General features: G+C 46.2%; 3 protein-coding genes across 4 annotated transcripts in view; 1 reads left to right on the top strand and 2 right to left on the bottom strand.

The window, feature by feature from the left end:
- The window catches only part of LOC120956700 (ATP-dependent RNA helicase glh-2), a 376,118-nt gene that overhangs the window by 216,966 nt on the left and 132,194 nt on the right, over positions 1 to 26,958 (top strand). The window lies entirely within an intron of this gene.
- Positions 7,035 to 11,884, bottom strand: LOC120960025 (uncharacterized). The gene is made up of 16 exons (XM_049610668.1): positions 11,563 to 11,884; positions 11,251 to 11,497; positions 11,043 to 11,159; positions 10,819 to 10,975; positions 10,637 to 10,752; positions 10,418 to 10,571; positions 10,094 to 10,342; positions 9,694 to 10,024; positions 9,040 to 9,342; positions 8,731 to 8,977; positions 8,553 to 8,669; positions 8,331 to 8,487; positions 8,151 to 8,272; positions 7,927 to 8,080; positions 7,612 to 7,860; positions 7,035 to 7,555 (listed from the first exon to the last, which is right to left on the bottom strand). The coding sequence occupies exons 1-16, from the start codon at positions 11,756 to 11,758 to the stop codon at positions 7,220 to 7,222; spliced, it is 3,252 nt and encodes a 1,083-aa protein (XP_049466625.1). The 5' UTR covers positions 11,759 to 11,884; the 3' UTR covers positions 7,035 to 7,219.
- Positions 12,089 to 17,531, bottom strand: LOC120955707 (uncharacterized). Its single transcript, XM_040376799.2, has 16 exons — positions 16,986 to 17,531; positions 16,681 to 16,927; positions 16,506 to 16,622; positions 16,287 to 16,443; positions 16,105 to 16,220; positions 15,889 to 16,045; positions 15,579 to 15,827; positions 15,186 to 15,513; positions 14,339 to 14,542; positions 13,706 to 13,952; positions 13,521 to 13,637; positions 13,293 to 13,449; positions 13,109 to 13,224; positions 12,894 to 13,047; positions 12,584 to 12,832; positions 12,089 to 12,514 (listed from the first exon to the last, which is right to left on the bottom strand). Exons 1-16 carry the CDS (start codon positions 17,287 to 17,289, stop codon positions 12,182 to 12,184), a joined length of 3,252 nt encoding a protein of 1,083 aa, XP_040232733.2. The 5' UTR covers positions 17,290 to 17,531; the 3' UTR covers positions 12,089 to 12,181.

Here is a 26,958-nt window from a genome sequence, read left to right as displayed (position 1 = left end):
CAAGCGATCGATCGAGGGCTCTGTACGAACATATAATTTCGGGATCATTAATCACACTCCCCCCAAAGGCACGGTAGAGTGGTTGGTGGAGTGGAGAAGGCAAAACAACAAGCACACGGATGCTGGCCTACGAAGACGGTAAGACCTCACCGCACCGCCCATACACCCGAACAGCAGATGCGAACCTGCGGGAACCAGCCATTGGCACAGTCAACGGCGAAGAAAACGGAACCCACCCCATTGTACACAAAATGAACGAAAATTAAGAAATGATGTAGTTGTTTTTATAAATTATCCATCCAGTTATTAACAACGTAATTGCGTTCTGTGTGTTGTGATTGTTTTCTTCGGCCTGTTTTTGCTTCTACTGGGTTCGGGCATTCCACGGGCATTGCGCTGTGCTCTGTTAACATGGCTTCCCGGGGGTCGACGCTAATAAATCAATTAAATTATCCTCGATCCATCAAATCAGTTCGGTGGCAACAGAACGGGGAGGAGGATCGTCGTGCTGGTCGAGAGCTTGAAATGATAATTCTTTGATCGTTTCTAGCAACACAGCCTTAGGGACGGTTTATAAATTGGTTTAGTGTACGGGAGGGAGGTGGCCAGGACAGCAATGATGCGATGATTTTCCTTCGCAAGCAAGCAGAAGGTGGAAGGAATCGATCGTATCGCGAGTAATTTGTGTTTTTTTGTGTGGTTTGTGATGTTAGAAAGTATTGAAATTACGTTCGGTTAGAAGGTGGCTGTGATTGATTTTGCGCCGTTAACAGTTGTGGTAAATGACTCTCATTTACATTGAAACGCGGAATGATCGTGCTTTGTTGGGGTTCTAAATGACATTAATTATAACTCCTTTGTGTAGTGCGCATTGTCGGATGTTGTAATAGCTAATTCATGATTGTTGTGTTTTATAGTTATTACAAGCAACAATAAGAAGTACTAATCAACACTTTATGAAGTTCATTATGGTGCTTTATGAAGTCATGGAGCAAGGCAACAAGTCAGCAAGTCCCTCGCAATGTACTGCTCAATTTCCCTGGCATTTAAAGCGCCAATTAATTGCGATTTCATCAATCAGTTTGCAATTAAACGTGTACTTTTACCTTCATAATGAAGCACACTCTGTTCCATCTGCAGCAGTTTTATAGAACAAACAATCTTTTTTGCGATCGATCGGAAGGTCGCCCCAAGACGGCTGCTGACTCCTTCACATTCCATCAACCATTTCTTTCATCAAAAGCGCAAAAAAAAGCACAAAACTCCCCTTGTTTGGTTCATTATTTTTATGACCAAATTCAACAAAAAGCAAAACCAAAAGCCGAAGGTAAATAATACCCATCAGCGTGAATGGCATCAGCACCAAACACCCATCGAAGGAAACGCGGTTTCCGCGAATCGAACGCGAAACATGTTAATTTCCCTCCACCCATCGTTCGAGTTCAATCGAAAGCTCGACCTCACTTTTCCGATTCCAATAATTCGCCCTTTCTAATGTTTGATTCCGTTTGCCGTACCTGCTGCTGATTCTTCATAATTTATGAGCCATCGTTTGGAGCGTCACGGATTGTTTTGTTGATTTCTGAGTTATTCACCACCACCACTCCGGGGCCCTAGTTCGGTGTGCTCCGATCATTCCGAGCATTTATTGCCGCTAGAGGCCTTCGTTTTACTTTCTTTTCGCTACAGAAAAAAAGAAGAAGCAGAAAACATAATTTCTGCAGGTTTGAAAATAATTCCTGCCAACTTTTATTCGCGATCGTAAACTTTTATTGCCCGCGCTCAGAAAACTTTACCAATAAAGCATAGCGCGAATGGGTTATCAGTCTTACCATACGGTCGTCGTCCCTGTAGCCGGGGTTGATGAAAGCGTTCCAGAAGTGTGTTACCAAAAAAAGGTGAAGATATTATTGCTTTCCGTTTCGTTGCGGGAACGGGTGTTTTCAATCATTCAAATCCAACTCCGCGCGGCAGATGAGTGAAAATGTTCCACTTTTTTTGTTGTTGCGTGTTTGCCGTTTGCTGTGAAAGGAAAACAAATAAAACAAGTTTTGAAATGAAATTAAGAATGTTGTGGCTGCCTTTCTTTTCCATTAAATTCTATCAGAGGACAAGAGCACAGACGCACCATAAAACATCAAAATTTGTGCCGCAGACGGCAAAACACACGCACACACGGTCGATTGTGTATCGACATTAAAAATTATGTTCCCGCAGCTAGCTTCATTTCCCAAGGAACTCGGCACCCCAAACATCTCATTGGAATCACACGAAACGAGCGCCCAGATCCGCGGCAGAACCAACGTTCTGCCCAAGTAAAAATGGCCGCCAATTTCAAACGTGACAGGACGTTGCTGCCATCCACCCCGTTTTGCAGCGCCCGGGCCCAGACCTCGACGCTCGATTATGGCACAATTCGGTGGCAGCTTTCGGCGCTGGACGGCGTTTCTTTCCACGATTGTTGTTCTACTTCATTCAGGCAAGCGTGAGTTTTATTTTTATCCATTTGTTTCTCTGCTTTATTTATTATTTTCACAAAAAAAAAGCACTGCTTCACTGTTGTTCTTGGGGTCACCTTTAGGAAAAGGGGAGCGTCCACGACCACGACTGGTCGCGTTTAGTGGATTGATATTTTTCACCTCTCTTCCAACCGTCTTCTGCCCACTCGAGACGAAAAACAAGAGCCTGGAAATGCTACTTCCATGTTGCGTTTCGTTTGAAAACCGTTTTAAATCTCCATAATCCATGAAATATTTATATCTTCACGCACACTTCACCACGCACACTGCTGCTGCTGCTGATGATGATGGTGATGACGATGATGATGAGGGGATACTGATGATGAGGAGGTTGCTACGCTAAATTGAAATAAAAACGGGAACTAATGTGTTATTTTTGATAATCAGCCAAACCTCCGAGCAGGGCTCCGAGGATCCTTTCGGTTTCGGAGTGAGACAACGAAACGGAGACGAATCATTTATCACGACTGTGTTCGTCTGCGGGTTTTTCGCTTCTCTTAATGCACAACGCACCATTATGAAGATGATCATGCATAGGATCATGGGAAAGGGGAGGGGGGGGAGTATTTGAAAGCTTTTTCTGGCCTCGGTGTCTCGGTGTCTTTCGCGCGTGTTTGTGATCGTGATCCTTGCCGTGGTTCATTATGTCGATCAGCGTACCTTTCACGGTGACGGTTACTCATCACCCGAGTACGGCCCCCCCCAAAACGGAAGCCAGCCGGAGTGCGCCCCAAACCATAGGACCGGCACCTGGACGGCAAGGCAAGAGAGTGTCGGACGACAGAGTGTGCGGTTGAAGTTTTGAATTTTAAATCGCAAGTAATATGAGCCGGCCACAGCTACCGTGTCTCGGCAAACGGTCCCTAAATAAAGTGCCAACTCGTCGTGCCGTGTGTGTGTCGGGATTCCTGAAATAGTTTCATGCCTCATGAGGTCTGGGTGATTATTTGCTGCGAGCCCGGGGAGGAGGTATGTGCACGATCGGGTCGAGTTAGTTTCATATTTCGCAGCACAAATCAATCGGTGACGGGTGAACTTTCCATCCCCGGCAGTCATTTATTGCACCTACTTTCGGGCATGGGAAAATGTTGACTTCGAGAGAGACATTGCTTTCCAATGAGTCACTAAGAGTGTAGCTTGAGAATGGTATACTCTAGCAAAGCTTAACTAATGATCGGACTAAGCTCTAGCCATAAAGCCATAATTCCTCCATAAACTGGGCATCATTTACCTTTGCAATAACGTTCATGATTGTCTTATTATCATTGTGGTTGTCCCATAGTAACAATAAGTCCTATAGTTCTTTCTGCTCCATACCATAATAGCTTGTAAATTTGACGATTGTCAATCGAAATAACCTCCACAAGGTCCCTCGATGATTGTGCACAGCCTCAACCACCATACTGGTAATGTGTCAATTTTCCTCCAATTCCAACATGTTGCGAAAACGCTGCGTGCGTGCCAGCCGAAATTAGTCAAATCTCAAGCCAACTACACCATTAAGCAATTCTCAGACGATCGAATCAAACTCAACCGCTCAGTCTTCCCTCCTCGCACAGCTGCAAGCGAACCCAGCCCGCAAACGATCATGATGATCAGCCTCGGGCTCGGGACCAGAATTTAGGAAAATGGAGAAGCAACAGACCCCAAAAAAGGCCCCCTAACACTCCAGCACAGCACGATAATGGCGGCTCACGATGGTACCCATCACATCCGCCCCATACTGGGCCCGATCTCGGTGGTGGACGGGGCTCCCCCCTCCCCCCCAATACGGGAACGCGCGTTTCGAAGAAACAGAAATCACCCATAATGAGATAATTTAAAGTTTCCAAATTAACTCCCCGAAAAAACAGAACACCAAAAAGAAAGAAAAAGAACACTTTGATTCGTGCTCTCGTGGCTGCAGCACACCCCGCAGGCATCGCTTTCGGGGTTGTGGTGCTTCGTTTTGAAGATTTATTTTTACTCTTCTCTCTCTTTCCCTCTCTGCTGTTTCGCAGTGTTTACGAGTGTGTTGCATCGGGGAATGGCTAGAACGGGCACCTCTCCAACAAAAAAACAGACACACGGAAAGGACAGACGATGCCTTCATTGGAAACCATGAAAGATGGTACCCCCCAACCGAGAAGCCCCCCAGCAGTGAAGGAACGGGGAAAATTTTTGATTAGCATCAACCAACGTTAGACGACGATCAGCCCCTCGTAAACTTGAGCATCAGCTCCAAAAAGGAAGCAAAAAGCTCCAACAAACTCACTGACTCCAATGCGCACTACAGTGGGGGGGGGGGGGGGGGGGGAGGACATGGAAGGGTTTCGCTCTGCGGGAGAACACACCGAAAATGACCGAAAAAAGGGAAGCGAAGATGGTCCCAAAAGATGAGGATAAAGTGGGAAAGAAAAGCACGATATCTTCTTGCTGGTCGCGCCAAGGATTGCCTCGAACATAATGAGTTAGTTACACTTAACATGTTTTTCAAGGCAGTGCGCAGGCAGGCAGGCAGAAGAACACGATCACAAAGTATGGTTTTCGTGGTTTTTTCGGGGAGGAAAGATATGAAGTGATCTTTTTCTCTTTTTCAAACTTTTTGATACAGCAAATGGAGCTCTTTCGAATGAAGATAAGCATACAACTTGACTGCGTTTAAAAGCGTTTTAAAACACTGATAAACACCTGCGAGAAGAGTGCATGAGGAGAAGCATCGAGTTATAAGGAACTGTTCTAATTGAATTAGCAAAACATTACTTTCTGCATTTCCGTTAACTCCCATCAATTCGTTTTACATCATTTATTCCTAGCAAACATGAGCTTTGTGCTTAACGAACTATGCATAATAAAGCTTCGGTGTAATGTTTTAGTAATAATTTCGCACGAAACAAAGATAAAAACCCACTACTGGCTCTAAACATTACTATCTTCCTAATTGGCAATTTATTAATTATAAAGCTAACTCTTACCGTAACAAGCGCAAATCATCCTCACACGATATTTCACGCACGATTTATTTATTCGCCACTCAATGGGTACCCACCGGGGCGACCTCAAACCGTCCCTAACGAGGACCATCACCCATCAACAGCAACGGCCTGTGCATCGCGGCACAACCGGCACAGCTCGAGCGCAAAGCAAGTAATCGTTTCCACGTGCATAATCCAAGGTGGCTATGAACTGGCACCCTTCAGCGCGGCGAGACGCGATTACTCTGCGCACGGGCGCGCGAGTGGTGGCGGTAACGACTTTAATGAGCATAATGCGCGCACACTCGCCTGTCTCCGCAATCAAACAAACGCAACGCACAACGAAGCCATTTTGGCGGCTTCAGTTCCGACTTCCCTCCCCCTCACAAATGAGCCTTCCAATTAGGTGGATCATACGCCCACCATCATGGCGGAGGGAGGTGAAATTTATGTCCCGGTGGCATCTAGCACGGCGGCACGAAGCAAATAGTGCATTCCAGTGCACGATCGGTACACCCAGCGGTGCTGCTCATTAACCGATGCTAATGAAATTGTGAAAATCATGAACATTAAGATGTGGAGTGGACCTCGGGCAATGGCCTCCCGACAGGGCGGGCGAACCTACCTTTAAGTGCTAATCGTCCCCAATCGGGTCGATCGTGACTAGAGTGCAGCTAAACTCCCTTTTCGCCACAGTCACAGGCAGAAAAGTGCTCGCAAAAACCGTAGCTCCCTTTTAAAGCTAAAGCTGCAGAGCAGTTGTTTTGTTTTTGTTATCCTCGAAATTAATCACCAACAAACAACAGAAACGTTTCAGTGGCCAGCGCTCATTTGCATGCTAATGTGTTGACGATGCAAGGCGCCGATTTTCTTTCCAGCCCCCTTTTTTCTTGTTTTTTTTGTGTCTCTTGTTGGCTAAAAACTGCACTCTGTAGGTAGTGCATACGGGTGCATACACGCGTTCGACTTGCTGCTGCTGCTGCTGCTGAGTGAAAGGACCTACCGTTGATTGGCCAAAGCCGCCCGGAAGCTCATTTCCATCCAGCGCTACCGTCGTACGAGTGTGTGTGTTAGTATGCTGAATAATTGAGAAATTATGCACAATTTAAATGAATTTGTTCAGTAATTATTCACCTTCGGAGGCTAGTTTTCCTTCGGCCAGCCCTGCCACATGCCATCGATGCTGGTGTGAGCGAGACATGGAGATTGTGATAACAGCATGCACCCCTTTTCGGGGTAGGTTATGGACTCGACCGTCCAATACAGCCAAGCTGGTGCTATTAGCTTACGGGGTTGGGTTAGGTAGTAAATTGTGTTATCAATGTCACAATCTCGTTTTCCACACGTCGATAAACAACACCTTAAGACGGGACCTGATAGTATCGGGACCTTCGAATGGTCTGTTGGGGCAGTTGTTCTGCGATACATTGTTGTTTAATTAATTCTCAAAACACTTTGTTGTAAACTGGTAATGTAAAGTCGAGTATCAAAATAAGGTTGCAAAATTTATGTGACAAAACGGCAATGGTAATGGTTGTGTAACATTGAAAAAATTGTTGAATTAAAATATTCAAATTATATTCAATTATCATAAACAAGCTGGTAGCTTTTTTACGTGTACTAGGTCAGTGAATAGAGGCAAGATAAGATTAGATCAGAACAGTTGACTCATACCAAACACTTGTACCAACACCACCGGATGTATCGTTATCGCCGTTAGCGTTACAGAGCTATTTATAGATGCCCCTAATCAATCACATCCTTCAGTTCGAACTGAAGCGGCACTGTGGGAGTAGTGACAAAGCCCATTTTCACTTTGAGCTTGCCGTAATTCCATCCCACTTCGTACCTACGCACAAGCCGTGCAATAACGATCTCCATCTCCATCATCGCCAGTCGTTTGCCGATGCAACTTCTTGCACCGAATCCAAACGGGAGAAAGATGAACGGATGTGCCTCCTTTCCGCTGGGTATACCCATGCCCTGTCCTTCGGGTAGCCATCTTTCCGGCAGAAATACGTCCGGCTGAGAGAAGTAAGCTGCATCACGCTGCAACGCTAGCGTTCCCATCACTACCTCCGTCTAAAACGATTAAAACATAAAACATTGACCTGTAAATGGACGCTTCCACTACTTACTCCTTTCGGTATGCGGTATCCTTGCAGGACGATATTATGGCCCACGTTCCGCACGTTTGCTGGCGTTGGTTGGTACAGCCGTAGTCCCTCCTTGATACAAGCACGCAAGTACGGCAAGTTGCGCATGTTTTCCGGCGTCAAGGGTGAATCATGATGCGGAAGAATACTACGCAGCTCTTTGCGCAGCAGGGCCTGCTTGGATGGGTTTTTCGCGAGACAGTACAGAATGCCAAACGTACTCGATGATGTCTGCAAAAAGTGATGTCAACAAGTCATTCGAATTTAATGATCAACTTGCATGAAGATCAACCTTACCGTATCGATTCCGGCCATTATCATGTCGAAAGCCATCACCACCGCTAGCTGTTTGTTCGTCTTCAGCAGTTTCTCCAGGACACTCTGCGTTCCTTCCATCTTGGGTGCTTTTTCAATCCTCCGGACTGCTTCATCGATTTTCCCCATCACAAGACTACATTTGTACAAGATTGATAAGACTTGTAACTGAGGATACCGTTTTCTATCTCTATTTTCCAACTCACTTCGTTAAATTATCTAACTCTTGCATCAGCAACTTGAGTGATGGAGTTTGGAAGTATTTCCAAAGAACATATTCAGGTTCAAACTCCAGCCGGTACATCAGATCGAATATCTTTTGCACAAGCTGCGGGGTTGAAATAAACATCTTAATGACAATGATTTTTCATTCAACCTATACATACCGAAATGATAGCCTTTGCCCCTGTTGTCTGTTCCGGTCGGAGTACACCAAGCCGCGTGTCCAGTGCGAGCACTCCCATCGTCTCTAGTGCCCAACGGTTCAGCCACTGGTTGAAATCGGCCGGTACTTCACACTTTGCATCGCGCAGTTCAGCCACACTGTGTATAATGAAACATTTAAGCTAAAAAAACATCCGCAAGTTCTCATATTCAACCCATCTTACATTGTCATAAACTCTCTCGCAACAGCATCCACCTGATCCACGTACAGGCGAATGATTTTCGGTTGCATCATCACCGGGTTCACGATGGTCCGCAGCTGTTGCCACGTTTCACCTTGCCTAGAGAGAACAGTAATTACTCGACGAAACGTACCATCGTAGGCCTCGCACCTTCACTCACGTCGTTATGAGCCCGCTCAGCTCTCCAAACACCTCCGGGCGCACCTTCTCCCGATAGTAGCATAGCGTTGCCGAGCTTCTCCGTATCGGCCAAGCACCCTCGGTGCGAAATACCTTTGCGAAGTCTTCCGGTTGAAAGGTAACCACCATGTCCGGTCGGCCAAACATTCCCTTGATGCGTATCAGGTCACCGTAATCTTCACGCCATCGAGCAAACAGATCGGCACCGGTGAGTTCGTAATAACGGCCTACAAAGAAGTGTTTTTGTTTTCATAAGTAGTTGATCTTTAGGCATCAACGGTCGCTTTACCTCCTTCTTTGAATTCCTTCGCAAATGCCAACAACTTCGGACTGGGAATGGCTTTGTACGGCTTTGCGTTGCTCCATTCCGGATCGATGTACTGCTTCGTTGCTGCGGCAACGGTGTTTACATACCTTTTTGCGCACAAACGTTCAGTGGAACCACGAGACCGTTGCATCAAAGTACGCCAAGCCATTTTTCGGAAGGGAAAATCACACGCGCACACAACTAACATACGCGAAGGGTGCATCGAACTGAAGGTGCTGAGTGCTTCAATCAATCGCAGCGTGCTAGTGAAGTGTGCTAGCAAACAACGTTATTATCTAGACAGCAGGGTGACAAGCTATTTTCACACATCAATGATAAAACAGGGTGATTCATTGAATTGTAGTGGGCGTTTTTGTGAGTAAATCTTATCAATGATGTTTTATATTCTTTTTCAGAAAATGTCTTATTTCCTAAAGCAACTGTTTGTAAGGTGACGTGTCAACTTTTATTTCAGATGTATTTTAGCAGTTGAATATTTATTTTGATCCACCCTGTACAGCTCATATGATGCCTTCAATACTGGGAATTTGTTACAAGTCGTAGGAAGACAGTTTGTTCGGGTTCTCCTTCACAGATAACACAGTTATGTAGAACATAAAAAAGCATAGCTGTTTCAGTGATCTACATCCCGCAGTTCGAACTGCAGCGGATTGGCAGGAATGTTGATCAACGCTTGCTTGAAGTGCAGCTTATCGTAGTTCCATCGCAGTTCGAACTGCCGCACCAGCCGGGCGGTAATCATCTCCAACTCCATCATGGCGAGCCGCTTACCGATACAGCTTCGTGCACCAAAGCCAAACGGAAGGAAGATGAAGGGATTCGAATCCTTTGCACTCGGCACATCTGCAGGGCGTTCGGAAAGCCAACGTTCCGGTAGATACTCCGAGGCTCGGCGGAAGTACTTCTCACTACGCTGCAATACCGCTGTGCCCATGGCAATATCAGTCTAGAAAGATGGAAATAACAATTTCAATACACTTTCTTCTTAAGTTCAGCTTCTTTGAGGTACACTTACTCCCTTTGGAATTTGATAGCCCTGCAGGACCAAGTCCCGCCCGGCGGCACGCATGTTTCCAGCGACGGGTTGATACATCCGCAGACCCTCCTTGATGCAGGCTCTAAGGTATGGTAGATTGTGCATATTCTCCGCCGTCAATGGTGAGTCCTTTTTGGGCAAGATAGTACGCAGCTCTTCACGCAGCTTAGCCTGCTTTTCCGGATTCTTCGCTAGACAGTACAGCACTCCGGTCGATCCCGATGATGTCTGCAAGAATTGATCGTTATTTTGGAAGACTGAAGATTGAAGAACACAAAGAAGATGCACTTCCAAAGCTCATACCGTATCAATTCCAGCAATAAGCATATCAAGCGACATGATCACTGCAACGTGCTTGTTGATCTTAAGCAGCTTCTCCAGTACGCTTTGATTGGCTGAGTTTGATGGTTGTTTCTCGACACGCTGCTTCGCTTCATCGATTTTGGCCATGATCAATCTGTAATACGAAGGACAATCGAATTAAAACTGGCTCTGTAGGGCTTCCTCATCCGATCTTCTTACGCTGTTAGATCATCGAAGACGCTCATCATCTTCCTATAGGATGGTGTACTGATGTACTTCCAGAGCGACATTTCCACGTCCAACTTATACGTTAGCTCGAAGATGTTACGTACAAGCTGGAATATTCAAATGATTCGTTAATAACTTGATCATCATTAGTTGCAATCGTCAGAGATGCCTACTCCAAGGATCTTTTTGGCTTCCTCCGTCTGTTCATCCTTCAACACACCAAACCGAGTGTCCAGCGCCAGAACACCCATCGTTTCAAGCGCCCACCGATTAAGCCACTGATCAAAGTCCTTCGGTAGCTCGTTCTTCTCATCCCTCATGCCTGCTACCCTGCAACAAAAAAGAGATTGTAAAAGACCTTAACAACTTCGCTAACCTTTCACAACTCAGCTCTTACAGTGTCATAAACTCTCGCGCTATTTCATCCACCTGATCGACGTAAAGTTTAATTGTTTTCGGTTGCATCATCACCGGGTTTACGATGGTGCGCACCTTCTGCCACTTTTCACCGTGTCTGAAAGTACGGAATGGAAATGTTCATAACAGCTTTTACTATGTTTACTCTTCTCACTCCCTTCGGTAGACGATAAGATGCAACTACTTACTCCGTGACTAGACCGCCCGTCTCGCTAAAGATATCTGGTCGTACGTGCGTACGGTAGTACGTAAAACTATCGAACCCACGGCGTATCGGCCACTGTCCCTCGTTGCGGAACACCTTCTCAATGTCAGGTGGGCTGTACGTCATAATGACATCTCGGCGACCAAACATTCCCTTAAAGCGAATGATATCACCGTAGTCTTCCCACATGCGGGAATGCAACTCCACCAGATCCAGATTTGCGTAACGACCTTTATAAAAAAGGAGCATTATTTTAATGTGTGCATAGCACCTCTACACGCCTAATTTAACTAACCATTGTTGCCAAACATCCGGGCCATCTTCATAAAGGAAGGAGTGGGGATTGATTCGTACGGTTTCGCCGTGGACCATTCCGGATCTACGTGTTCGACCGCGGCCTGTGCACTCAGCAGCCTGTTCGATGTTGTCCCATACGGAAGCACGCTGGATCGTAGCCAATGTTGCCACAGTGGAGATTTTAACACGTTCATTCTGCACTCACTTTGTTGTAATACACTTTTTGCTCAGAACGCTCGACACTGCTCGTTGCACAATCTGCTACACCAGCTGCTTCCGAAGCGACTGTTTCGCTCTACAATGATCTATCTAATCTGAGTGCGAAGTGATTTTGTTAGCGCAAAACCTATACATGCGTACGCGGAAGTCTGTACTGTGTATGCGTGAAGTGACGCACAGACACATTCGCGCCCCAAAAATAGCAAACTCATTCTGCGATTATTACTCACTCCACTCCCCCCGTATGCTCATATCAACCCTTGATAGCCATGTATGTATCGACTCGATAAGATAAGCGTTGTAAATGTGTTGTCAATACGATCGTATAAATAGGCATTTTTTATTAAATTTATAAGACCTTTTAACAATTGAATTGACCTTGCATAATAACCACCACATTAGTCGTCTAAATCCCTGATCTCAAACTTTAGCGGACACCCCGGCATGTTGATAACGGTCGTGCGAAACTTATAGTCCTCGTAGTTCCACCGGAACTCAAACTGTCTAATCCACCGGGCCAGTATCACCTCCATCTCCATCATTGCCAACCGCTTGCCAATGCAGCTGCGCGAACCAAACCCAAACGGAAGGAAAATGAACGGGTTCACCTCCTTCGCGCTCGGGATGGACGCGTCACGATCGTTCAGCCACCGTTCGGGAATAAACTCGGTCGGACGGTGAAAGTATTTTTCATCCCTCAACAACACCTGTGCACCCATCGCAATGTCCGTCTGTTTTTGGAAGAACATTTTGTGGAGTTTTTATGGTAAAGAAACGAATATATTCCTAAAGTCACTTACATCGCTCGGTACACGGTATCCCTGCAGCACAATATCACGTCCGGTGGCACGAAAATTCCCAGCCGCAGGGGGAAACATTCTCATACCCTCCTTGATGCAGGCCCTAAGATATGGCAAATTGCTCATCATGCTTGCCGTTAGCCTGGTATCTTTCGTTGGCATTATCGTGCGGAGTTCGGCGCGTAGTTTTGCCTGTTTTTCGGGATTCTTGGCCAAGCAGTACAGTATGGCAACGGACCCCGCTGACGTCTAGAAGCGAATAAAGAATAATTATGTACAATTAACACTAAAACCATGCAAAAGAGCCTACCGTATCAATGCCGGCAAATATCATATCTAACGCCATGATCACCGCTACATGCTTGTTAATGCTCAACAGCTTCTTCAGGGCGCTGTGATTGCTGTCAGTTGTTGGGTTCTTTTCAAAGCTTACTATCGCTCGCTCGATTTGATCCAATATTAAACTTGAAACAATTGAAAAGGGTAATACATTCATAGCATAGTCGTGTGATAAGCAATACTCACTTAGTAAGCTTATCAAACAGTTTCATAAGTCTGTTAAATTTTGGAGTACTGATGTACTTCCAAACCGATGGTAGCACATCCAGTTGATACGTTAAACAGAAGATTTCATTCACAACCTTGACATTATGGGAATGTATGAATGTAGTTGAAGTGAAATGTTGTATCTCTAGCTCTTCTCACTCACATCTACCAGCCTCTGTCCTTCTCCGGAGTCCGTGGAATGCAGCACACCCAGTCTAGTGTCCAGCGCCAACACACCAGTCGTCTCGAGGGCCCATCGACTTAACCATTCGTTAAAATCGGCCGGCAGTTCATTCTTTTCGTCGCGGAGATTGGCCATACTGTTGGATAGCAAATAAAGCTGTTTAAATCCCTTATCTTACCTGCAATTTTGATCATATTCCTTTCTTACATCTCCATGAACTCAAGACTCACAGCATCCATCTGCTCGACGTACACCTTCACCGTCTTCGGGTTCAGCAGTACCGGGTTGCAAATCCTTCTCATCTTTTGCCACGATTCTCCCTGGCTGAAAAGTGTACACAACTCAACACTTCAATAAAGCAATTCTTCCATTAACGCAACGGATCGCCTTACGAAGTAACCAGCCCACCCAGTTCACCGAAAATATCTGGCCGAACCTGCTGCCGATAGTACGTCATCGTATCGAAGCTGCGCCGCACCGGATACTGACCTTCCGTACGGAACACTTTTTCGAAGTCTTCCGGCGCAAAGCTCATCACAACATCGGCACGGCCCATGGCCGCTGGTATGCGGTAAATATCTCCGTACTCTTGCCTCAAACGAATATGCAGCTCGATGAGATTAAGTCCATCGTAGCAGCCTGTCGAAGATTGAAGATCAATATTTAAAAACATTAACATCCAAAAATTATGTCAAAATATCAAAACTCATCTCCGCGATCGTATGTAAACAAAATGCGCCAAGGTCATACGTGCCCTTTACTATTTCATTCATCCCTCACAAACACACAGCCAGCGCCAGCCGGTTGCGGAAACGGTCAACACGGGCGCATAGATTACGTTACGCTCAATCAAAACAAACCCCCATCTTCACAAATACTATGCTTCTGTGTGTTTTTGTGTGTGTTAACCAAGCTAACTCTCGTATGCCGCACGCGTACACAAATGATCTCACTGCGCCGCACAACAGCGTTTGTTGTCACACTCTCGATCGCGCGCGATCGCGCGTTGTCGTTGGCACACTTACCACCCTTAGAAAACCCACGAAACAGCTGCCACAGCGTTGGCCCGGGAATGGATTTGTACGGTTTAGCTGTGGCCCATTCCGGATCGATCACATGCTCTGCAGTTGCAGTGTTCCGTTGCGCTTGCGCCTGAACATTACGCCACCGGCCAGATCGGGTACATCCGATGGGTTTCATCAACCAACAACGACGCATCAACATTTTTCAGTTCAGGTAAAGGTTGAGTACAAAAATAGATGTACAATTACAAAATATGGATCACACCTTTTGCAGTTTAATGTGAGTTTTAAACTAATGAAAAATATTCATTCATTTCCTTGAATAGCTGTTAGAAGCGATCTCCACCGCGCTAGCTTATCGGCGTTGTAAATTACCGCATCGTATACATTTGGTTTTGGTTGTGAGGGTAGCATCCGTCGCTAAATGTTTACGTTCCACATCGTGTTCAACAGCGACGCGTACGCAACGGCCAAACGCTACCAGTGACCTTGTTAGATGTCGACGCGAAGCGCGCTTTGTTTGGGCCATGCGCGTGTGTGTTGGTGCGTTACTCCGACTCCGGTTTGGCCGTGACTTTGGAGATACGTAACTGTACATGTGTGCGTGAAGGGTTTCATTGTCCATCTGGTGTCTAATCATGTCATCAACATCTGATGAACACCTGCAAACAAGTGTTCCGAGTCAAAAGGTGATCCGCAAATTGCGCTTTGCTAACGGTATTTCTCACTGGGGGTCGTTTGAAGTGGAAATAATCAAACAAACGACCACTGAACATTGGTTCGTTCCATTTATTTGCAAAACAGTAATCCCTTACCAACTAGCACCTTACCTAAGCAGTTGCTCAATCGCTCACTTCCTTCAGCTGGAACTTTAGATCGTTCGCAGGTATGTTGACAAGTGTCGCTCTGTACTTCAGCTCGCCGTAATTCCATCCAATATCATACTTGCGCACCATGCGACACACCAGTATCTCCATCTCCATCATTGCCAACCGCTTGCCGATGCAGGAACGGGCCCCGAACCCGAACGGCAGGTAGACGAACGGATGAACCTCCTTGGCACTGGGACAACCGGCCGCAGCCTCCCCGCTAAGCCAACGTTCCGGCATGAACTCCGACGGACGGGTAAAGTAGCCTTCCTCTCGCTGCAGTACCAGCTGGCCCATTCCTACGAGAATCTGGAGCAGAAAAACTTTCCATTAGCCTGAGCGAGTCCTTTGAAACTACTCTTATTGATGCTTACTCCTTTGGGAACGCGATATCCTTGCAGAACGAGGTCTTTTCCGGTACAACGACCATTGCCCGAGGTCGGTGGATACATGCGCAGACTCTCCTTGATACAAGCCCTAAGGTACGGCATATTCTTCATACTATCCGGCGTGAGTGGACTGTCCTTGTTGGGCATAATCTTCCGCAACTCGGCACGAAGTTTCTCCTGCTTGTCGGGGTTCTTGGCCAGACAGTACAGAATTCCCGTCGATCCTGAGGAGGTCTGTGGAAATTGGGGTAATATCAACGAGACTGTTCAATTGGTTGGAGCTGAACTACCGTACCGTATCAACACCAGCGAACAAACTATCCATCGACATGGTGAAGGCCGCATTACGATCCACCTTCAACAGTTTCTCCAGAATGCTCAACGTGTCCTGATCAGCGCTTGGATTCTTTTCCATCCTTATTACAGCTTCATCGATACGGGTAGCAATTAAACTGGAGTTAAAACAACAGCATTGGAGCATTTGTAAACATTCGCCCGGGAAGGTACTTACTGATAAAGCTCGTCCAATGCACGCATCAGTCTGTAAAAGGCAGGTGTTTTCAGCTTCCGCCATATCGATGGTAGTATATCGAGCTGATAGAACAAGGTGACTGCCTCTTTTGTTAGCTGTGAAGTACGAGCCAAGTATCAACGAGTTGATCCCATTTACATTTGCACCCGAAAAGATCTTACATCGATGAAATGGGTAACTTCGGGCGTTTGGTCCTTGTCCAGCACACCAAGCCGCGAGTCCAGCACCAGCACACCCATGGTTTCGAACGCCCAACGGTTCAACCATTCGTTAAAGTCAGCCGGCAACTCCTGCTTCTCATCGCGCAGACCATGGACACTATCGAAGTCGGGGGATTACATTGTTAATAGTCTCTCTTTTGGAGGTTTTTCATCCCTTACATTGCCATAAACTCCCGGGCCACTGTATCGACCTTGTCCACGTACTGCCTGATGACCTTCGGCTGCATCATGATCGGATTGACGATCGTTCGCATCTTGTGCCAGTCTTCGCCTTGTCTGCAAATTAACGCAAATCTTCAAGAGAGATGCCACACCCAAACACGGTGACACTTACTCGGCCAGCAACCCTCCATAGCCCTTAAAGTACTCCGGACGATGCTGTTTGCGATAGTACACGAACGAATCCATCCCCGTACGCCTCGGCCAGGGACCCTCCGAGCGCAGTACCTTCTCAAAGTCTTCCGGTACGAACGTCATCACCAAATCTTCCCTCCCAAACGAACCGTTCATCCGCAAGATTGGACCGTACAGCTCGCGCAATCGTTTGTTGATATCGTACAGATTACCATCCTTGTATTTACCTGTGCGAAAACGTGAACTAGCACTTGCTTATCTAGAAGAGCTGGTTCTGGTGCTTACCGAAAGGTCCAAATTCCTTCAGAAATCCGATTAAAGACGGTGCGGGAATCTTTTCAAACGGCAGCGCGTTCTCCCACTCCGGATCGACGGACGTGTCAGCAGCTGGTTGCGCTGTAGCGCTACGCCACCGAACCGCACCACCGAAAGGCCGGAAGCGCAGCGAATTGACGGTTGTTAATTTTAGCATCGCGAACGGGCAAACGTACGGACAGATACTGAGATGCGACCGTCCCATCGTGCCGTAAAGCTGACCGCACCGCAAACAATATGCGTGAGTGTTTGTGACGCGATGTAACAAAATCATAACGGCCTTCTGCACACGAGATCGGGTGTATGCGTGTGCCTGCGCATGGTTTCGCGTATGCGTGAATTCGGACCGGCGTTTATCTTGCGCGAAGCAGAGTATACGCGGCGTCTAATCGCGAGGTCATTTGTAGCGCGTATGAATGTGTTTCGTTGACGGTTCAATTAGCGGGTGTCTATGTGTTGGAGCAATAAAATTGCCAAAAAATGCGCACTAGGCCGACGTTAACCCTTAAAGGGACAGGGTGAATCTCAAAACGTCAAACAAACCTCCGACGGTTTTAATCATACTTGTAGCGTAATTCATATTTTCCCGAACAACTACATCATCATCATCATGATTGCCTCTGTGAGTTGCTCCTGTGCGGGAAATAATAACTTCACATGCTGTGTACGTTGCAATGCCCTACAGCCGCGTAACCAGGTCCAATCGAACCGCACCAGCAAACACGCGATTTTGCAATAAACTTCGCCCCAGAGTCAACAGAGAAACCGTACGGAATGTTTAAATTATCACCTTCGGCAGCACCGGCAACCGGCTCGGTGGTGAGCTTTTTTGCCATAATTGAAGTCAATGTAATGTTGCCTGCTCCGACGAAACCCAGTGCCGCTGGAATAGAAAATGAAACCCCGCTCGGTAAATTGGGTCCGAATTGAGTCGAATCCAATCGGCCCGCGGGAGATGATTTCCCCGTGATCGCGGCCACCGCCGCCAACCTGCCAACTTCAAACGCGATCGACCGGCATGCAAAGAGCACGGTCATCAACACTTTACGCGGTGCCGAACCGGGGGCAACCGGTGCCATTTTGATTGATTTTTCAATTACCTTTCCACCTTACACGGGGAGGTGGGAGCGATGGGGACTCATCATAATGTGTTCCCTTTTTATCGTGGCCTGTTTAATGCTGCCGTATCGAGGTTTGAGGGGAAGCAGAACGATAACGGCAGGGAGAAAGAAACTTTCCAATTAAAACTTCTCTCCATGTCCTCGAGGTTTTTTTCGGGATGTCGAGAAAGGAAAATTAAACCAATTAACGGTATGATTCATCAAGAATCGAAAGAGGGAATGGTGCATGGGTACGGGGCAACACCGTCCGTAGGTTGGTGTAAGTGATCGTTCACTTTAACGAATCGTATAAGGCGGGCTGCGCTCTGTTCTGTCATGCTTCGGTCCCGTTTTGGGGGTCCGGGTGATTGAGTTCTGGCACTGAGGGGGTGATTTGCACCGTTTTATGATGCACCCCATCATAACCTGTACAGCCATGTTGGTACTTATTTGAAAATACAAAATGGTCGTCCAAATAAGGAAGAAAGCTATGAGACTACAAACATAAAGTTGTTTGAATGTAGCAAAGATCAAATAACCCATCTTAGTACGCTTCAAATCACACGCTACTGTTGCTTATCCACACACACAATCTCAAACAACACACACAGTTCCCAGACAACAACGCCAGGAGCTTGACGGGCTCCTCCCCAGGACCTCCATTACACACCGCTCACCGCTCAGCAAATAATGTTATAAAACAAGTCAACTAGTAATGAGCAGCTTAAGCCCGGTAATTATTTAATTACCACCCAACATGCCCTCCCCCCTCCCTCCCTCACACACTGAGTGGATGTGTCCTCGCACTCAGAACCGCCACCACCGTCATCGTCACCGAACATAATGGTGGTAATTGGCAGAGCGCAAAGCTGTCGTGTCAGGTAACGCGCTCAGGCTACCTACCTTTGCGAAAGAAAGTGCGCGCAAAAGGGGGTACGAGCGCAGCTTGACCTTCGCAGCCGTGTACGTACGCAATCGGGGTGATGATAGGGTTCCCCTTTCCTGCCAGAAGGGGGTAAGGAGCAACCGAGGGGAGAGGTAAAGTAGTGCGACAACTAGCTGACAACGCGTGTTGTTATCAGGCGTCAGCGATCTGGCTGCTGTTGCTGTTGCTGCTGTGAACACGCTGCTAACACACGTAGGTACAAATTTATTTAATTAAAATTAACAAAATAGAGTGTTGTGCACCGGTTTTTTTAGTTGCCTAAGGTGAGGGGAAAGTGGAATGAGCAGCAAGATGGAGGGAATTCTAGTCGGCTGGTCTGTTTGATGGTGTCTGCCTATTAGTGTGTTTGTTTTATTCAATTGATTAGTATAATTCTTCAATTATAGCTCATTTCTGCTGATAGTTTTAACTGCGTTTTCGCCATTTTATTGTCAAGAACATAGTCCTGTAGCTCTGTGTCTATCTTAACAAAATTCTGAAATTTACTTCCAAAGAAAAAAACAGCTTCTTTCCTAAACATCTGCCTTTTTCATACATCGCATACATCACATGTATAGACCACAATCGGTCACAAAGCAAATATTATTACCATCTTCTATTAAACGATTCATTACCACAGAAAGGCACAAGCTGGTTGTTTGCTATTGTCCTCGCCACAACATCAACAACAACACACCAGCTGCTGCTGCTGCTGTGTTTGGTCAACCTAATGCTATTCTCCTAGATGTCCTACTGCTAGGACACAAGGCCCCGTTCTCTTACGTACACAAAGCGAAGCTTACTTCTGCAGAGGACACTCCCGCCGTTCTTTTGCTCATCCTTAAAGGGACACAAACACACACACAATTGGTTGCTTCCTTTTGACCACCAGCGACTCAGACTGGACCGGGCAGAAGGATACATCCCGTTGTGGTGGTTTGTGATGATTTTTATTCTTCAATGGTAGAGGGACACACACACACACACAAGAGAAGAAGAGAGTAGGTGAGGGAGAGTTCCTGGTAGTTCTGGTTCGGGGGTATTGCTACATGTCAACATGGTCTCGAGAGGGTTTAACCTCACGAACATGGAATCGGTAGCAGTACCGGGAAGGAGCAGTCACGCGACCGACAACCTTGTGGAGTTCTCAGTAGTTTGTGGGATGTATTTTTGAAGACTTTTCCAATCGTTTGAAGCCTTTTCAGTAGTAGAAAAACTACTCAATACGATCATCTACATGGAACATAAGCCTCAACCTACCTCACACAACCGATTGCTAATGGACCTGGCAAAACAGTTACACGCTCCATTTACCAACTTGCAACTACTGTGCGACGCGGCCAAACACGTTAAGTGAAACGGTGTTTTACTTTATCGACCAATCGACCAAGCCTGTGTGGGCTTACATTCCACCCACCTCGAGGTGCTGGTTGATGGTTGATTGCGATTGCGAAAAACCCTCCCGTTCCGATAAAACAAACATTGCGCTGCCCAGCTTTGGTAAAAAAAGAACCTCGATCAAATAAAACAATAGATGCCCAGTGTGTTTATGTGTGTGATGGGCTCCACCCAGGGCAGCTAATTGCTCCAATCAACGAGGACACCCTTCGCTGGGTTTGCTGTTGCCCTTTTTTATTGTGCTGTAACCGCTTCAGTGAGCCTTCCCTTTACCTTTTGTCTGGTGGCGCTCGTGGCGCTCCGGCGAGGTGTGAACTACAAAACCTTTCATCGAATTCATTACGCTCTTTTCGCAAAACAAACCTTCACCGCCACGGAATGGCAAATCGAGCAAGAAAGGGCGCCACCCCTTCTCAACCTCCCGCTTATGCTTCAAGCAGTGCGGGTGTGTGCTCGTGAGTTAATCAAACACATGGATGCTCCTTTAATTAACGCAATCACAGTAGCGGAACTAATCGTCTTCGTTTCGATAACGAAACCCGCCCCCTTCGAGCTGTTCGAGCCTGCCTCAAACGGGTGGCGGGGGGATGGGAAGGAAATTAAAGCAGATAACCAACATGCATGCAAGTTTAGCCCTTCGTTGCCCTTTTTACTGCTGAGCATAAATGGCGCGTACGTTGAAGCCTAGCCGTTGAGGTGCGAAAAAACAAAGCAAACAAAAAAACACACACACAATGAACACAATTTATGCCACCATCTATTCATCGCATAAAATGCGGCTAAGCCGCAAAGGCAACGATAAATGCGATGAAGCTTCCCGTTCACGTGCTAAGTACAACATAAACATCACACACCATTTACACACACCGCGCACACACAGATACTCTTCTTCCGATTAATCCCCCCACACACACACACACATTCCCCACAGCAGGCGCTGGAACTGGACAAATGGGAGTCCGAGCGATTCAAATCATTCATGGCGCTGGCATGGCCTGCTAAGAAACAAAGCAGGGGAATAAATTCTGCAAATTAAGGCAATTCTTGGTGGCTATTGTATTCACACACCGAGCCGCTGCTGGTCGTCAGTGGGAATAAATTAAAGCACAATGCACTCCCCTTTTGGGGGGCGTTTTTACACCCACAATAACACGTGCTAGAAAGCAGGCAAAGGATGCTGCTTTTCTCCCCTCGGGGGAAAAGGCCTTGCCAAACACAATGTTGGGGCATAAAATCATGAATAAAAGAAAGGGAAATGTTTTCATGGATGAAATTTGTGGTTGAAAATGAGACCATTTTCTTGATTAATGTATAGAGAATGCAGCGTTGTATCAAACAGTTTTCATTTTGGATGTTTTGGCTAATGCTTTTAAGGGCAAAGAAGAAATTTGGGTCTTTGTTTTGTATAATTTAGAGAAATATACTGTCGTTTACTCTAATTTAAACCCTTTCCTACATATTTTATCTCTGCTTCTTTTTTGTGACCCGCATACCCTTTTCTACCATTCCTTAAAATCAAATCAAATAACCTTCGTTAGGAGCCTCCTCAACTCTTCCACTTCATCCACGCACAAACAACCACATCCTTCACAGCTCGTTCAATTAATACCCACATTCCCCCTCTTTTTTCTAGTACGCTGACTTCATTACAATCTATGTTGTTGCTTCTAATCAAACTCTCCGGGAAAATAATTGACCCTCGTGTGGCTCACCCAAAAAAAAGCATAAACTAGAGCAATAGAAACTAGAGCGGCCATTCCCGACTGATGGCCCTGCGGTTTTCCCCTAAAGACACTTTCTTGCGCACCACATAAATCAATTCCTTTGCCAACGAATAGATGTGTAAACCTAGCCACACACACACAAACACACAGCTTGCCCAACCAGGCCGGCGTGTTTATTGGACATGATAGCTGGCAATGATAAGATTTATGTTTCATAATCACCCCGTTGTTCCAGCAATGTGGTTTGATGTGCGTGTTGATTATGTTTCAAAGAACAAGAACTGCAGCAGCAAAAAAGTACTCACACACATCGAGAATGGTTGATTACAGGACACAGTTGGTCGTTATGGTATGATTCCAACCGAACTGCAAGCGGGAAAACTCAATATTAAACAAGACAAATGGTTCGTTCTCCTCCGCCCCACACACACGAAAGACACAGGCACAGGCTTGGCAAAACTTCGACCAACGCCTGCCGAACAACTCCAATCAATTACAGATCAAACATTGATCAATCATTCCCGATCACGCTGGGGGCGGGGAAAAAGCATTCCATTTTCCTTCCATCCATCGCCAAAGGATGGAGTTTTTTGCCAGCAAAGGGCCCTCCTGCCAGCCGTGTGGAAATGCCATCCGTTGCCAAAAAGCATGGTGTGAACATAAAAGCGGTAATCTGCGGTCGTGTTCCCGGGAGTGGTTTTCCACCCAGTCCCCACGGCCTTTTTCCTCTTCCAACTGTTACGGGCTGTTTACATAACGCTTTTTCTCGCTCGTGCGCCCTTCCGCACCCCCGGGATCGAAAAGGATGCGTCAGCAATGGCGGACGGCAAAATGGCTCACGGTTCTGGGATGTAACGTTACGTTACATCCATTTTCGGCAGAATCGCATGTCTGTGTGTCTATTTGTTTGTTCCCTTATGGGAGTTGTGAGTTTGTCCTAGAGCACACACAACCACACATTCCCATCCGGCGTGGCCTGTGCCATAATTCAATTTAATCCAATAACATTATTACATTATTAGAAAATCCGTGTGTGAGAGATGCGGCAGATGTTGTAAAGTACTTTTCCTTTCCGGGATCGTTAGTACTTATTTTTTTACCACATCAATAATGGTTTGCCTTTTTTCCTGTTAAGGGGACGGGAATGGTTCCCTTCCTCTTTTGATGCTTCACCGTGTCCTTGGGTGCATTTTGTGTTTTGCTGCTTGATGAAGCAGCTTAACGAATGCATCGGTTCGGAGGGTAAATAATGATATTGGAGACTCAGAACACACAAAAAAAGGTTCTTTACCACGAAGGTTTGGACGTTTGGGTTTGAAATGAATGTTGTAGCATAAAATCTCTTCCTTTATTTCCTCTCGATAAAACCATTAAAATGTTCTTATTCAAATTCAAACCAAAAAACATGCTCCCACTGGGCAAATATCTTCTTACATCCATCAAACCTATAAAAATACCAAATTGAAAAGAACAACAGCATAGATTATTGCGCACTCCGTTTATGCACGTCCTCTCTGCAGCACAGGACAGGACGCGAAACACCCATCCACACTTAACTTACACGACAAACAATCGCGCCCGAAATGATCGTACAATTCGCAGGCGCGTTAAGATGCCACACGGCGACCGTGGATCGTAAATAAAAATCAATGAACCAAAACTGGGGAGGGGTGAGCAAAAAAAAAACAATCAAAACCCAGCACAAAACATAACGAACTCGCTGGCGAAACGAAACTTGCCGCGAAAGCGCACGGGAGAAGAATTAAAACACCCTTTTTCCCTTTTCCTCCACGAGGAAGCCCTTTGCTGCAGTGGAATGAAGTCCTGCCAACATCATCATCATCAACATCATCAGCATCATGATCAGCAGCATCGGCATCATTCGCGCAAAACAGAATTCGCCAGACAGATCAACGCCAGGCATGTGTGTGAGACACAATTTTCGCAAACAACCGGCGCAAAACAGAGAAGGCAACAATAAAACAAACAGCAACAAGAGCGAAAAACACGCCACGGACGTAAAATCGTTCGCCAATGTGTGTGTGTGTGTGTGTGTGTGTGCATTTTCTGTTATAAAAATATACACCAGCAGACGTTCGACATTTATTTGTTCGAATTTATGTTTCACAATTGTAAAGCATGATATGCTTTTCAGTGGAATCGTTTCTTCATCTTCCCATCCCCAAATGATGGCTGCGCAGGCAGTGTTTTGTTGCGCGCGATCTGCGCGCAAAACATAAACGTGCAATTTCAACACGCCGGGGACACTCCGCCATCAACCAGGTACGTCCATTGTGTTCTTTGCTTCTTTCTCATCGCCTATCTTCCCAACCTTTTGTGTCCCTTTTGTATCCCTGTTCTGTAGTGATTTTTGCGGTGATGCCAGTGTTACTTCTGCTACTTCTTCTCCACTTTGCAGCGATCGTCACTTCATTTTTTTGTAGGCTGTTTCGCTCCATTTTGGCACAGCAATGGCTGCTGCCAGTGTGATGGTGGTGTGTTTGGTGGATCGGATCGAGCATCAATCTCGCGTCTGGCCGGTACAATAATAACATAATAAAGCCAGCGATCCTTTCGGACAGTTCTGCCTTACATCGCCAATGGAACCAAGCCGTGATCGCGCTCACTCTATTGTTTGGACGGTTTTTCCCTCCGATTTTTTTGTGTGCTCGCAAGCAGTGCATCCTTCTGCCTTGTTTTCTAGTGTTGGACCAGACAGACAGCAGGGAAGAGCAGCAGCAGCAGCAGCAAACCAACAACCAGGACGTGCAGTCAGTCGTGCACGGAATGAATAAACATGTGGCCGCAGCACTGCTCGGGCCTTGCAGGGCCTTGCGTCGGGACTCGGGATTCGGGTGCTTATTGTATTATTAAAGCAGAAATAAAGCGAAAACGTGAGCGATCATATCATTATGAAGTCTGCTGTTGGTGGCGGATGTTTGGGCTTTTCGGTGCGCCGCTGGTGCTGGAGCGCGATGCAATCGCTTGCACACAGCCAAACGAATTGACCCATTGCCGTGCCCCGTTCGTTTAGTTTGGACTGTGTAGTTGGGGCCACATTATTTTAAACGTCTCAATGATTGCTAATTTACTTTGCAGTAGTGGCAGCAGCACCGAGGCTTTTTCAACCCTTTCCCAATCGACCGCCAGTTTCACGCAGAGGCGGGACAAAGTGTCTAACAAAGTTTAAGGCAGACCATCGCCGCCATGTCGTGTCTTGTCTCGCATTAAAATGTAGCAAAATGTCTTAGTGCAAATAGTGCCCGAAGCAAGGCAGCAAACGTATTACAATGTTTCACGAGGGAAGCTTTTGAAAAATTGAATTTATTAATCTTCATGGATGATTTCTTCGCCGCCTGAACATGTGTGTCCTTTTCCATGCTATATGCTTCTATTGCTCTTGATGCGGGCGCGGAACACATAATCCCCTCGGGGGAACAGGCTAAAGTCCTCGTGTGTGTACAATGTACACACCTTTTTTTTGCGGATGAAATGACTTTTGCAAAGTCAACCAACCAGCCTCGCAGTCTGGTAACATATTTCCCCGGGACATGCGGCCAGAAGAAGCCACATTGTATAATCCGCTGTCATCCTAATTGAATGCAGATTGCTGCAGAGGTAAGAGCTGTACGAGCAGAGCAAACTAAAAAAACACCTAAAAAGCAATAATAAATAGAAAGCTTAGGTACGTGCTTGCTCGGCGGCGGAAGCGAGCCCAAAAAGTGACACACACACACAAAAACATCACATCACAAGAGCCTTATTCGGTAGAGGCACGCACGGAACACGCTCGCAAGCGCCTGGCTCATCCCAATTCTATGAAATTGCCAACTCCAAAGCCGTCACCCGAACGAAAGCAGCTGCTTGCCTGCGTTTCCCTGCGTCAATGACACAACAGAAGCAGTCCCGACGTGCATAAAAGAGTTTAATGGGGTTGGGTCCTTTGCTCTTGTTCGGGGTGCACATCCGTGGTCCGGCTTTCTAGTCTAGTTTTGCCGACGGGGACACACACAGACACACCAAAGCGTCTGTCGCATGTGCCGATGTCCTTATACGAAACGCTTTTATGTTTCAACCTTTCTTCTCCTGCTAATCTGAAGGATGTGCCGACTGTCTCGTTTTGTTTCTTGTTCACCTGAGCGTGTTTTTTGTTGTTCCTGTGTGTCCACCGAGAGGCAGCTTAAAATAAAAACTAATTAAATTTCAAAGGACACCTACAAGTCAGCAGCAGCAGGCGGTTGGCATTTATGATGAGCTTAAAAAGAGGGCAAAACATTAAAACTCCAGGGAACGGTGAAGCAAACGGTGAGCGGCCAAGCTGTGTGGCTTTTCAGCTCTGCCGACGGAAAATTGTTTGCTCCTTTCAGGCAGAAATGGCAGAAGGTCTCTTAAATTGTGTGTGTCTTAAATTTAATTTTTGAATTTAATATTCTCTAATGAATGTTTTGGTTAGCTCGTATTTCTTGTAAGGCAGTGTGCTTGTTGTTGTGATCTAAAAATAATTAAACTCATCATTGAGAAGCTTATTTAAATACTCTTTTTATAGTCTAAAAATAGCTCCCTTTTTAATTTTAATTATTACCTTATTTTGTACGCTTTTTTAATCACATTGAATGTCCTAACCTTAATGCAATATTCCGCTAAAACTAACTTTTCACTGTCAATGATTTTATTTCCCCAACAAAAAAAGCAGCACAACCAATAATTGAATTCACCGCTTGTTCCCATTTGTGAGCATAATTTATGTTGCACCGTTTCGCTCCATTTGCCCTGTCATTGTCGTCCGGTCGCAGTAC

Source organism: Anopheles coluzzii, chromosome 3 (genome assembly GCF_943734685.1).
Source record: "Anopheles coluzzii chromosome 3, AcolN3, whole genome shotgun sequence".
NCBI lineage: Eukaryota > Metazoa > Arthropoda > Insecta > Diptera > Culicidae > Anopheles > Anopheles coluzzii.
Note: the sequence above shows the minus strand (reverse complement) of the source record. Positions and strands in the feature narration are given on the sequence as shown.

Excerpts from the sequence above, each read along its gene's own strand:
- LOC120960025 (XM_049610668.1), bottom strand. The coding sequence starts at position 11,758 with ATGAACGTGTTAAAATCTCCACTGTGGCAACATTGGCTACGATCCAGC. Across the intron at positions 10,343-10,417 it reads TTATTGCTGGAATTGATACG|ACATCATCGGGATCGACCGG; the intron begins GTATGAGCTTTG and ends CAATTCTTGCAG. Across the intron at positions 8,273-8,330 it reads GGGCAAAGGCTATCATTTCG|CTTGTGCAAAAGATATTCGA; the intron begins GTATGTATAGGT and ends TCAACCCCGCAG.
- LOC120955707 (XM_040376799.2), bottom strand. The coding sequence starts at position 17,289 with ATGATTTTGTTACATCGCGTCACAAACACTCACGCATATTGTTTGCGG. Across the intron at positions 13,225-13,292 it reads AAGGACAGAGGCTGGTAGAT|GTTGTGAATGAAATCTTCTG; the intron begins GTGAGTGAGAAG and ends CATAATGTCAAG. Across the intron at positions 12,515-12,583 it reads GATACCGTGTACCGAGCGAT|ACGGACATTGCGATGGGTGC; the intron begins GTAAGTGACTTT and ends TTCCAAAAACAG.